Source organism: Falco rusticolus, chromosome 9 (assembly GCF_015220075.1).
Source record: "Falco rusticolus isolate bFalRus1 chromosome 9, bFalRus1.pri, whole genome shotgun sequence".
Lineage (NCBI taxonomy): Eukaryota > Metazoa > Chordata > Aves > Falconiformes > Falconidae > Falco > Falco rusticolus.
Window position 1 is genome coordinate 35,018,397 of NC_051195.1, and position 14,191 is coordinate 35,032,587.

General features: G+C 38.7%; 1 protein-coding gene across 1 annotated transcript in view; it reads right to left on the bottom strand.

The window, feature by feature from the left end:
• Positions 1–9,288, bottom strand: part of LOC119153529 (nebulin related anchoring protein) — a 54,151-nt gene extending 44,863 nt beyond the window's left edge. Inside the window, exons 1-9 of the mRNA XM_037400123.1 lie at positions 9,217–9,288; positions 8,860–8,954; positions 8,073–8,160; positions 4,695–4,799; positions 4,042–4,146; positions 3,269–3,376; positions 2,337–2,441; positions 1,667–1,774; positions 32–136 (exon numbers count right to left, since the gene is read on the bottom strand). Of these exons, the coding sequence (XP_037256020.1) occupies positions 32–136; positions 1,667–1,774; positions 2,337–2,441; positions 3,269–3,376; positions 4,042–4,146; positions 4,695–4,799; positions 8,073–8,160; positions 8,860–8,954; positions 9,217–9,288 (891 nt within the window). The remainder of the gene's footprint in view (positions 1–31; positions 137–1,666; positions 1,775–2,336; positions 2,442–3,268; positions 3,377–4,041; positions 4,147–4,694; positions 4,800–8,072; positions 8,161–8,859; positions 8,955–9,216) is intronic.
• Positions 9,289–14,191: the final 4,903 nt, after the last annotated feature.

Genomic DNA, 14,191 nt, shown 5'->3' on the forward strand with positions numbered 1-14,191 from the left:
CCGGCATGGATATCTCTCAGATGTTACATACCTGGCCATACTGATCTACATTTTCTCTTGCAAAAGTAGCATCTGTTCCAGCTGTATGGCTGGCTTTTCCCTTGATCTCTTTTTCATATCTTTGATGATACTTCACCTAACAGGAAAAACAAAAAGGAAAGAATAATCCATATGAGTTTTGTCTGGTACACAGATGCTGCATAATAAATAATAATCAATGACATGAACATGTTGACAATAAAGGATTGTCAAAAGATTGTCAAAATTCCCATTGCCACAAATCTACAGAAGTCAAATATGCCACCTGAAGATATAATAAAAGTAGTGGTGTATTTTTGAATAATGCAGTAGGAACATGGGACTTGCCATTTCAACCTAGACCATTAGTTCAGTGTTTTTAGCACCACTTGTTTTTCAGTGGCTAATCCCTGATGCTCTAGCAAGTTAAAAAGTAGAACCGATTGTAATGTAAATTCATGGTTACCACAGAGCATGTTTTTTACCACAGGGTCATCTGAACACCATTAATAAATGGGCTCATTTCAGAAAGATTTAGGCAGCCAAACTTCAAGTTTAGACTAAGTTTTGCACTACCTTTGCTGGTCAAAATAATGTCTGTAACCTGGCACTGCCCTTTAATCACCATGTGTTTGCTGACACAAATGAAGGGTTTTCCACAGATCAAAGGCAAACAAAAACATGTAAATATTTTAGAGTCGGTTGCTTTTGCCTTCAAAATTACAGATTGCCTCTTATTTTCCTCAGTGACTCTTAATAACATTTTAAATTCACTTCTATTGAGTACAGCACATGTTATCTTCTCCAACAATAAGAGCTTTCCTTTCAGTCTCCAATGGCAAAACACAATTAACTGTACATTTTGAGGCAATACTGATGTCCTTTTACAATGCTTTTTAAAGAATACAGAAGGATTTGTGGTTTTGTTATGTTTGGAGAGGAAAAGAAAGCCAGTAAAGATTAGTTCATCAAGGAGTTAAAAAAACCCCAAGAGTACGACAGCAAAATTAGTGGAATAGAAAGCTGTATTTTATAAACCTATACCTATGTCAAATATATGCATGTGTATATGTGTGTGTGTATATACTTAATATATATATATAATTGCTATTCAGGAAGCTAGTTTCTTGCATTCACAAAAGCCTCATCCTGCAAGACCATAAAAGAAGGAATAGGAGAATGAACTGTAAGGATCAACTGGGAACATGTAAAGTCATGGCAAAGAGAGCTCTACAAACACAGCCCTCCCCTGGTACAAGGTTATCCAGAGATATTGTTGCTGTGTAAATCAGAGCTACACTTCAGCCCCTCTAACTCATACTGAGTTGGGCAGAATGAAATCAAAGACCTCCTGCTGACTCCTTATTGTCTTCCTTCATACTTGTATGCAACAGAGGTAAAGGTGACACTTTTGCTTACAAAAATCTAGAGTGTTGATTCACAAATAAAATACCTAATTTTCTCTTTGTGCATAAAACTCAACTTCATTCCTGCAAAAGACAATCTCTTAAAAATCTGTGCATGAAGTGCACTGCTAATTTAAGTCCACGATGTTAATGGAATTTCTGTCAGTAAACATTTTAATCCAAAATTTGTGTGACGTGTTTGTCTTTTCTTCCCCAAAAGAAACTTTGCTTTGGACACTTACATCACTGGCTAATTCATTCGCTCTCTTGGCTATTTGATAAGCTGGAGTGATCATAGCAGGAAAGCTGCCTTTCCCTTTCTGTTCTTCAAAGTCTTCTGTGTATTTCAACTGTAAAAAAAATCAAGACAGTTCAGGAGCAATTAGACCAAATGTATCTTGATTGCACACATAATCAGTTCTTAGAGTTGCAAAGTCAGGCATCCGAAGGCTGTCACCTGCCTAAAGGAAGATGAACCATGAAATCTGAATCTTTACAATGTAGTGTTTAACTACATGACTGCATAACTTCTGCAGGACCTCTGTGTCTCATTCACAGTATAGGATGGATCACAGCTGTTTAAAGAAAATATACCAAAGTTGTCTGCAAGATGCCCATTTGATTTATGTTAGAGTCAGGCAGCTTCCTTCTTTACTCTGCATGGCACTCAGTTGCTGGGTATAGAACTGATCAGTTTTCTGCCTTCAGTTCTGCCAGCCAGCTAGTCCCTAAAATGGCCTAGAACTTAATATGGTCCTTTATAACTGGAAGTATTACATACTTAATGGTAAACTGAGTTTTCCCTTAAAATATTATTTTTTTTCTTTTAAGTTCATAATTTTAGGTGATTTATAAATGTCCTAAAAGCCACCTGTAGAGTCAAAACAGGTCAACTTATTTTATTTCACTTACATGACTTGAAAGCTGTCCTCCAACCTTTGCATGAAGTATATCTGGAGTGTCTACAACAGAGGTGAACTTCGAAACTCTTTCTTCATGTCCCCGCTTATATTCTACCTGACAGAGAAAACACGAAATACGTATTACAAACAATAAGCACTATTTTCTATCACAAGGCTTCAAGAGAAAATGGGCAACAGGAGTCAAGACACTCCCCACTGTACAGTCAAGCTATCAGTATATTTAAGGCCTAATTTCCTTAAAGTGAATGCCAGAAACAGACAGAAATGCACCTAGATAATCAAATTTTCAAATGATAATAGATTTATGTGAGCCATACGTTTGATCAAAATATCATGAAAATGGTCATGAATAGCCTAACTAAGATTATACTTCACTGACAATGCAGACTGTGTACAGAAAACAATGCAATGCTTTAATTTTTACGGGACTTATTTTTACTTTACTTTCTTAGTTGAATTGTTGCTTTTATAAATAAGCATTTTTCTGTGCATAAAGTAGCTTGTATATAAATTAAAGTCAATATTACAGGTATTTAACTTCAAATAGTAAAGAAAGCAAAAAATGTCAGATGTAAATAAATAGATTAATAAAGCCATAAAGGGAAGATAAAGATAATTAATTAAATAAGCACTTTAGAGTCATTCACAATCTTTTTTAGGTTGTGATAAGTTACACCAAAAGTTGCTACATCTTTCAGGAAATATCTATATTGTCATTTATCTTACATGATTGTCTTCCCAAGCCAAGTAGTTTGTTAACCCTGTTCCCTGCATCATGTTAAAGTTTTCTCACTTTGCAGAATTAACAGTACAACAAATCTTCATCATAGAACCTACTGTCTAAAGTGAGTGACCTAAACCCAGGATTCTTCAAATTCAGAAGTCTAGCATACATTTCTTTAGTAAAAAACTGTGACTTACATTACTGCTTAGTTGGGTGGCTCTTTTAGCAACCTGATAACCTGGAGTGATCATAGCAGGAAAGCTGCCTTTGCCCCTCCGCGGCTCATATTCTTCTGTAAATTGGAACTAGAAAATGAATATTTTGTGTTTTCTTGTTACAGAAGAACCCACTGTAGTTTAATGTGATTATTCTTTCAATGCCTGCTTCCTAAAGATACATATCACTTCATTTAAAAGTAAACACATTAAAGGACTTCTACCTTATAAGTTTGTTAGGTAGAAATATTCCCTACATACAACGGAAAACATTCCCCATTCACATCAATTATCCACTGTTAATTGGCTATGTTGACAGAGTCACTAACCCATTGTATGGGCATAGACAATCCATCATAATTCAGAAGTTATTTTCATCAGTCATGGAAATATAATCACTGAAAGGTCTACTGTATGGAAAATGAGACCTGTTTTCCATCATGAGTTCTGCTCTACTGAGGTAAACAGCACTGCCTGCTAGATCAGGTCACCTCAGATATCATTGGTCAGTACTTGAAGTACTTGAAGTACTTGAATACAATTATAAACATATAAATGTATGACTTCTGGGATGGGCAATAGCACCATTCTGTGTCTTTAATCATTTATATGGTTAAATATTGCTACTGACAAAAGTGAATATGTCAGTCTCTCCCTTGGTAACATCTTACCAAAGACTGGCTTTGATGCACTGGTAAGTCTTCTAGAATGATAGACCACACAAATAAAGCTATTCCAAACATCAGCCCACTTACATTACTCAGAGTCTTCTGTGCCTGTGTTACCTTGACCATCTCAGGATCTGGAATGCTCCCTGAGTACCATGATCTTCCTTCCTCACAGGCAGCATAGTAAGCATTCTACAAAAGCAAAATTAAGTAACTACCAATCTTCACCCTTGTTTTAATATACAAACAGCTGATCTGACAGAAAAAAAGGAAACACACACAAAGCTCTGGAAGTGAAATTTACTCTCTGCAGACGTAGAGCACAAGGCCTACACTCCACATACCTTCAGAATGCCAGGGCAGAACTTCTATAGCAAGAACTGACATCAAGATGTCAGGATCTAGGATCCTGGAGTGAGACTCAGATAACTCCCCCTGGGAATCAGATCACTGGTTGTGAAGCTTCAGCACCAGTAGGAAGAAGATACATAGAGTATGGCTGTACATGCCACAGTTCAGACAGCTAACTATATACGTACACTCTTCTTTCCCTGTCTTCTGATTCTTGTACCCTAAGCTATAATCAAGCTATGCTACCTTGAAAAGTTTAGCCAAATGAGAAGCAATGGCTTTTTTATCATTGAAATGCTGTGAGTAAAACCCTAACACCCAGGACTGCCAAGGCCAATCTTCGGTCTCCTGCAGGCTAGCGGTGTGGAGACTTGAGGATTTTTTCTTACCTGGGTGGCCAGTTGTTGGGCTTTATAGGCAGCTTCAATTTCTCTGGACCTTACATCCCATTGAAAGACTGAACTGTATTGTTCACCCTCTCCTCGATATTTTATCTAAAAAACCCAAACAAAATAAAGACTTGGTTTTAGTATTTTGTTAGTACAGACGAACATCCCCCCATCTTAGGAGAACAGTAAGGGAGACAGTCTCTTAGTCAATAACAATACGGAGTCTGTATAAGCTGCAGCAACAAAAGGAGGTGAATGCAAGACAAAAGAACAAAAACAGTGCAGTTCCCACCATAACAAATCCATGTAGTGCCTGCTAGTTTTGGCTGCATCTTACACCGGTCTGAAGGACAGCTACTTCCAAAAACACCTCTGGCCCCGCTAGGCAACCCTTATTCTTGTCTGTCACACACTGACACCATCAGCCAGCCAACCATGGGACAAATTAGATCAGGGAATTCGTATGTAGGCTTTTGCCGTGTTAGCTTTCAGCTATGTCAGCTCCTCCATCTGCCTCATTGTAAAAATTACCAACATCATCACAAGAGTAGCAGAGGAATAATATGACTACACAGAACTAATTTTATTAATGATTTACTTTAGTCATAATGTTTACCTGTGTCTCTGTGTTAGATCTCCAGCTGTTACAGACCAGCCTAATTTTCACTGCCAACTAATAATTTCACCCTGAAGACACATTTGCATATGATATGAATGCAGAAATCAAGGGACTATGACAAGCACACCTGATCCACAAAAACTCTACAGCCCACAATAAAGTCATAGGATCATAGAATCATAGAATGATTTAGGTTGGAAGGGACCTTAAAGATCATCTAGTTCCAACCCCCCTGCCACGGGCAGGGACACCTGCCACTAGACCAGGTTGCTCAGAGCCCCATCCAGCCTGGCCTTGAACACTGCCAGGGATGGGGCATCCACAGCTTCTCTGAGCAGCCTTTTTCAGTGCCTCACCACTGCCACAGTAAAGATAAAAAATACCAACCAACTTCTAAAAGCTTGCAAAACTCTCCATCTTTTTCTCCTTCTCCCTCCTTAGATTAACACTACGTACACCCTGCTTATGTACAAAAAAAGGCCACATAGCCTGTAGCTCTATGCCATGCAAAGACTACATAAGTACTTCTTCCATGACACCCATTCTTGCCAAAGGAGTTGGCTGCATTTAGCCCTAAGGTCACAACTCTACTTGCTAATCCACATGCAGCTTCTGCCTAAGATTTCTGCTATTATTGGAGCTGCACATCCGTAAAGGAACAGCACATTACAAATGAAATAGAGCATAAAGTTTTGAAAGAGTTATTTGGTCTTTAGATAATACTTTTTGGGGAAATAATCTATGAGGATTGGAAATCTCTAAGAAATTTTAAGCAGAACATATCAATGCAGCATTAGATGAAAGAACTATTACCCAATAAGAAATATTCTACTCTCTTATTTCTCTGCACAGTGTCCACAAAGCATCATGACTGTGTAAATGTAAATGACTACTATATTTAGTCTTGGGTCATCACTGTCCTACTGTTACCTTCATTGGAACAGCATATAGAAATACAACTGAAATCACAGCTCTGTTATACAACTCTCTCTGCAGATGCAAAAAATAACAGACCCTGTCCTGAAGAGTGCAAAATCTAAACTGACCGGCCAGAAAAATTACCAAGCATGAGTACCATTATTCCCATTTATAAATTAAGTACAGAGGTACAGAGAGATGAATGATTTGTCTGCTCACATAGAAATTCTGTGTAGAGGGTGCGACCTGAATTTTTATCTCTATGTTCAAGTTGGTGTCTCAAAGTAAGACTTGTGTGAGAACATCGTGTTAGGATTGCAGAAATGTTACATTTTCTGCATAAGAAATAATTTTACCTAAAAAACTCCAACAAACTACAGTAGCTATTGACACCTTTTCCCAAGTTAGCATTATTTTATACAACTGCCGATGAAAAAGTTTTTCTGCACTGAAATTTCTACAGAAGTACTCCCTTTAAGTACTGCAGAATCAGCTTTTTTACTACCCTTAGCAGTTTTCTCTCTGGAGAAGAACCTCATTATGTGATTGAAAAGGACAGAAGGTGCTTTAGGTGTAAAAAACAAGGGAAAGTGATCTTTGAGCTATAATTTGTCTGGCGTGTATATTCACATGCACTGGAAGTATCAGAGTCTCATATCACTGCCTAAAACCAGAAATAGAACCTGCAGTAATCCCAAATTCATTCCTGAACAGATCTGTCACACACAGTTTAAAGTAAGTGTGATAGTCACTGCTGAAATAGTTACTTCCCATGATATTGCAAAAACGGATGCATAAGAAGGCTGTACAAGAGTGATAAAAGATACAGGGTCTAATAATGGCTATTAATGTACCTCAGCTTTGGACAGCTAATACAGAACATCAGAATGAATTTAGCTATAATGTCATAATCTAAGAAATACAACCTTCTGTTTTTATTTTAATGATGGCTAAATCACATCAACACACATTGGTTTGCCTACTAAATATAGCCATGCAGTGCACAGTACTATTTTAGAGTATAAAAAGACACGACATTCAAGAAAACAGCGTGACACATAGAAGTGAGATAGCTATCAATTACTGGCCGTTTCTGTATTTCTCACTTCATGAAAAGCTTAGAAATGCAAGTCTGAAACAAATGTAGGTGGAGGAGAACAGTGCGAGACAGAGAAGACTGGCCGTGGGAGGAAAGAAGACCTGGAGCACCCCTAGCGGTTCGCCGGGGCAGAGCAGCCTTTCACAGGGCAGAGGCAGCTAGAAGGCCACGCAAACTGCTCCATCCCGGACGCCTCAGCATTTCAGCAAAAACCATTTTCAGTAAAACCACGCAAAGCTCCCTGGACTTCGTGTTTTCTCATCTCTGGTTTGCCAGCAATACTTGACAAAGCATTTATGAGAACCTTTGCCTGTGTTCCACGGAGACAGAATTTACTTTTTGTTTCGTGCCCTTTAGTCTCAGTTTCGTAAAGATCACAAAGCAAGTAGGTCATTCTTGTTTCCAATGGCTGCGTAAACCCCCCTGATTTAGTTTTTAAGCTTACATAGCTCTGGGAAGTTTATACGGAAAATATTTCCATGTAGATTATCAGATGCGGCAGGTGAGAAACTGCTACCCATTTTTCTTTCTGAAAGCAGAGGCAAATTCATATCTAACTTTTCTTTCTCACGAGGGAACGCATTTAAAAAACTATGATTCAAACCCAGGCTGAGATCTTACTGCTCTGCAAGAGCACAGGAGGGTAAGTAAAGAATACATATTTATATTTCTAAAACACGATACAAATATGGTATCGAAATGTAAAACAAAGTTAAATGTATTTGGCCCTCAAGCTTCTTACCTCACTTACCACTTCTGACAGGTTTTTTGCATTCATATTTATTGGTGTCTCAAATATGCTTGTGAACGCATTGTTTTTTGGATTATGCCTAAAGAAGGAAATTGTAAAAGGATATTAGGAATGTAGCAGGCAGCCCACCAGAAAGGTTCTCTTTGAGGACTCAAAAACACAATACCAGTCTCCACCCCTCTACACATAACTTTCCCCCCACTCACACACAGATCTCAGATTACGTTCAAGTTATTATTGTATTGAGTAGGTGCCTAGAGCAAAATTAATTTTAATGATCTTCATATCAATGCTGTGTTTCTAATAACAAAAGAGAATAATAGAATAAAAAACAACTGTCATCTCTTCTTTTTCTGCTGACAAATTTGACAGGAATTGATCATTATAAAATAAAAACTTCCTAGAATAAACCAGCCCCAAAATCTGCATTTTATACATTTTCCTGATGATCAGCTCAATCTTGTTAACTCTTAACTGCTGATTTGAAAAGCACTGAATTTTATGGTTGGGTTTATTCTCTTCCCACAGCACTGAAATTGAACTTAATTTGCTATCTTTTAACACACTGGACAAATGAGGAGGCTTTATATACAGTAACAGGAGTTTCCTATCATTTGTGATTCATGTAAATCCAAAGATATGCATGAGGGCACTAACAATACATAATTTCACATCACACATGGGACCAGGCTGAGTCCAGATAGTGATCTTCTGTTACATTAAATTACTTGGCGTTTTAAACCTTTGCTTAAAAAAAAAGAAAAGGAAACACACTTACGCTTGACAGTAAGGCTTTTTCTCATGGCTAACAAAGTTGTTTACTGTTAGCATCATCTTGCATACTTCGCAGTGAAAACAGGCTTTATGCCATGTCTGGAAATACAACAAAAGAGAAACCAAACAGGCATGATTGTATTTCATTATTATTCTGTTGAGTTTCAAATCTCAGTATTGATCTTTAACATTAATTTCATGAATTTGAAGAATCCTTCAAATACATGCCTATTATTAACTCATTTCAGTTCTGAAACCAGTTATGAGTAAAGAATTTTTGGAACCAAGAAATTTGCACTGTGTTAAAAGTGCCAATCCGTACATTTATTATAGTCCAAAATAGTAAAGAAAGAGAACTGACCTGATCTATACAGTTAATCTTCTCAGCAGGGTAAACCCCATAGCCACATCTAGCACACGGCTGCACATTCATCTTGAAATCCACAGAGTGAAAAATATATAGGTTTATACAAAAGGTTCAAAGAGTATGAAAGTGACTTTTTGGCCTGTGCAAAGCACACTCTAGACACTCCAGTCAGGGCCCTTTGCTGTGGTCAATGGCTCCCATTAAAGCTCTGAATTGAAGTCTGTTGCTCCGTTTGCTGACCTTCTGTTTCAAAGTCAGCTGCAGGCTGGCTTTTAAAGCCGCCAGTTAGTAAGAGCGGTTATTTTGGCAACTGTGTCAGTGCGTAAGGGAGGGTAGCAATATCTTTCTCTAAATAGAAGAATGAACTCACAGAAACAAATCATATCCATGTGAACGTTCAGAGTCTGATCATTTAGTATTTCAGTTTTGCTGCAAAGCCAGTTGTCATAAGCCCAGGATGAAGAGTTTACACAGCAGCAGCAATTTATCACAGTCTCTCCTCACTCTGATACACAGCAAGTGACCTCATAGAGGACTACTCTGTGTTTAGGAACAGCATCATATTAGAAGGAGGTACCACCAGGAACACAGGCCAGAGATGCATTTGGAGCCTCTTGGCCCTTTGTTGGATCTAGAAGAGGTGCACCGCCATTATCCCAGTCAAGTCATGATTTTTTTCCCTTGGTGCCAACTCAGTTTCACCTTGAATGCTATGGGCAGCAGAGCAGAGCATGCTCATTTCTCATGTTTTTCCATTTCATCAACCTATCACTCCATCTCCAGGTGTAGGACAACGCACAGTGAAATGGGTAGAGCCTCTTATCTCAAAGAGTTCAATACATGATGGGTACAAATCCAAACATCTGTCTCCTACAGGAAAAATGTCAGAAAGGAACCATTTACTTTTGAATTGAATGAACAAAGCAGCTATTTAACAGTGTTCACAAAGACTAGGCTGGCATAGATCAGAATATAAAAATTCCATAGCCAAATAATGGTAAGAAATTACTATGCCTGATACTAGGATTCAAGCAAGCTAGAAGGATTATGAAGTCTGCTCTGAACTAAAGAAGCTATTAAATTCTACCAGCTACAAATGGTCAGGATTTGAGATTTACATCTCACCTAAACATAATACCTCCAGCTGCACAGGGCTCCATTACCCTGGGACACAGCTAAGAGTTATCTCATTCCAAGTAAAGGTCTACTTAGTCGTCCATGCACCTGCACCACTTCCCGTGCCTGCAGCAGTCCTGGGATATTGCTAGGCACTTTCCTTTTCTATGCGTCACAAGCAATTCAATCAAAATAATTTTCTGTCTAAACCTTCTGGGTATGCTTAGAGAGCCTCCTGTTCATCTCTCCACGGAGATATGCAGGTCTGCTTAACTTATTATTACTACTTTTACTGAATGCTGACAATGTACTGGCACAACATACTGTCAGCAACTGGTGCGCTGAAAATAGAATCTCTAATCTGAAGAGCAATGGGTATGGCACAAAGTCCTGAAAACACTGGAGGCCTTTCAGAGTAAGTAACTAATATCAGTATGTAAACAGATGTATTTTCATTTTTTTAAAAAAAATGTTCACAAAATGTAATTTCTTGTATTAAAACAACTGCTGAGTTACCTCTTGTTATTCCATCTGGGATCAGGGGTGGTTTTATGTTGACCAAGTTACATCACAATAATATTTACCCTGCTCACACCTGTGAACCAAAATAGTTTGGAAGTCTTCCTGTTCCTTTCTCAGACAGCTTTCCATCTTGTCCCAGATTGCTATTCAGTTTATGCAAGTGACCTATACTAGGGTCACAGTGGCCAGGCTGTCCCCTCCTTATTTAGCACCAGGCACACTACCAGCTGCTGCCTCTTTTGTGTTCGTCTACTCCAAGAGTCACCATATTGTATATTTTCTTTATAGTCATTGTCTTCACGCTATCTGCCAGAGCCCTTGTCTCACGCTTTGGAAAGAACAAAGATGCATGACCTGCTCCTGTCCTAGCACAGACAATACATTGCTTAAGGTCCTCCCTGAAATGAGTTTTGAGAGGTGCTGAAAGCAGGACATCCCTGAAACACACAAAACCACAAAGGCTTGGCAACTACAGAACAAATCGTTCCTTCAGAAGTCACCTGAACACTGATGATCTGGACAGGGCCCCAGCCTGGAGCATCAGTGTATGCAGCCCATATGTGCTGTGCACCCAGGGAGCATACTAGAGGTCCCTGGGAAGAATGAGACTACGTGCTCCTTTCAAGAGGCATGTCAGACAGCTAAATTTTACTTCATTTCAAGATACACAAAGCCTGTTTGGTTTTATTCACAGCAACACATACTACTGGCTTGGCTGGAAGTCAGTGAACACATTTTCCAAGCTCTCCTGCTTCTCCCAAGTTACAGCACTTTCAAGAAGAGAAGCATGGCAGGCCACAATGCTATACAGCTACTGGCTTTCCCAGCCATACTACTTCCCTCACATCCATTGTGCACCAGCTCTGCTGGAGTCTATTGAAGATTTCCCCATTTCTGAGCATCTCAAAACTGTCCTGTTGCATGATCTGTTCTTCACCACCCTGGATTAAATCTGAGCTGCTAATGGAAAAGACAGTTTATTGAAAAACAATCATTGTATGGTCTCATTACAAAGTACGCATTGCATTTTGATCATGCAAGGAATTAAATCACAAAACCAGCACAAGTTTGTTATCTTAACAAATCTTAGCAAGACATTTTCTCTTCAGTTAAAAGCTCATTGTGGCTTTTTTCCTCCTTTAGTACGGCCCCGTAAAGGCTTTTTGATATCAATGAAAATCTTAAAAGGCTTTATTTAACAGTAGAACCTTAATCAATGTGGTTTAAAAGTACTGCAGTTACACATAAAGTACAAGGAGACAGCACCTTCAAAGTGCAAATTAGTAGGAAAAAAACATTGTTACCTCTCCAACCTCCTTAAAATCATTGAATTAACTGCATAGAAAACTGAGAGCATGTCTGCATCCTGAATCTGAATCTAAAAAGCACACATTCATTACACAAAGTAACTTAACAGACATTGAAGTCAGGGCCACCTTCTCTGTCACTCCTGAATAGCCACTGTGCCCTTCCAGCTACATGAATAGCAGGAAGCCAGACACCACAAATTATGGCCACCCTATCTTCACTCCGTTTGCAAAAAAAAAGGTGCTGTTTTATTACACAAAGTGGGGGTGTTACCCACTGTTACAAGCTGCCTGTAAAAGTTCAAGCACTAGACCAGCCTCATCATAACCTTCCTTGAACCACGTGATTAATTAGTTACCTGGGCTCAGGGCCTTTTGTCTCATGTAGCCTCTCCATGCTAATCAAATTTATCAAAGTAGCAAATCGAGCTTGCAAAAATATTGAAAGACAGCTTGAAAAGATTTATCAACACTAAGACTTGAAGAAAAACTTCTAAGGGACTGCCTTCCAAACATGTACAGTAGTTTTTTTACATTTTTGCTGTTCTAGAAACCAACAAACTGTTTACATTTCATGACTAAAAGGATTTGTGTTTACACTTTCCCTTCATCACCAGTGTTGGGAAAACTTGAAAGTGTGGGGATTTTGCAAATGCTTCTAATAGAGCAAGAGAAAGCAAGAAAGGGAGTTGAAAGAAATGGAAAAAAGAACGAACAGGCCAAGAAGTCATGAGGATATGCTACAATTTAAGCTGAAAGCTTGAAGAAATCTCTGCAAAGCATGCACAGCATAGCCCATGTACATACAATGAGACCTCCAGTGTCCAAACCTGCCCATTTATCATGTATCATAAACTAAAAAGACACAAGTTTGAAATTCATAAAACATGGCATGTGCAATAGATCACCTCTGCCTGATTACAGAGAAATCCCACCCAAATACATACACAAAGCTGACTGAGATGCATTATTCTACCAAATTTCATCCAGTTGTGGTGTGCCAAATCACACCACACAACCCTCATTCCCCATAGCATACCAAACCCATCCATCCTTTCTTGCAAAATACATAAAATTCTAACAAAAGTCACTTAGCAGGAAACACCTTGTGAGTTGCTCAAATCCTCCATCCTGAAAGTATCCCCACACCTGCCTCATGTCTCAGCAAAGCCCAAACCTTGTTTTCACAGATGTTGTGCAGAACACAGCGCACCGTTATTATTCCAGACAGGTACTATTTAGTTGCCTCAAGCCTTCTAGTTTGTACCTGCCATCTACCTTTCAATTTCTCAAAGGCATACTCCATTGTCATCCTGCAGCTGCTTACATGGTAGTTAAACACTTATTTTCCACAACACAAATATCCAGTCAAAGGCTTCATTATAAATGTTTTTAGGGAGTGAGTCACCAGGTATAAAGCACTACTGGCTCTTCCCCCTGCCCAGTAATCCATATGGCCAGCTGTGCAATATCATGAGAAATTTTTACCTTCCTGACCTTTCCCCACATAGCAATCACTTCATGTCCCGAAGCAAGATACTTCCTCCTGCTTCTACTATCTTTTTTAATTCTCCCTCACTCATTACTGAAAACAAGCAAGATTTTCTGAAAAATCTAGTACCTTACACTACATTAAAACTGCTTTATCTAACATGTACTTAAGAAAGATATCGCAGCACACTAAGGAAACAGCTCTTCTCTTTGTGAATGCCAGCAGCCAATGTGAAAAGAAAACAGAATCAGGGGGTTCATCAACAGTTTGAGTCAGAAATTCCCCATATACAATTCTATTACTAAACTCTTGAAAATTGGCAAGCATTATTACATACAATACCACTTTTTCAATAGCAATACAATGACTTTTAGAAAAAAGACATTTCTAGGTTTGCTAATTCTGCTGTGGGGGCCAGATGGCAATGGATAAACGTTTTCATCAAGGCATAGAAGGTCACAGCTGGCAAATAGCCTCTGGATTTCCTTGGTAACCTCCATACACTTGCTCAGGAAAGCACATTTGGATGTTC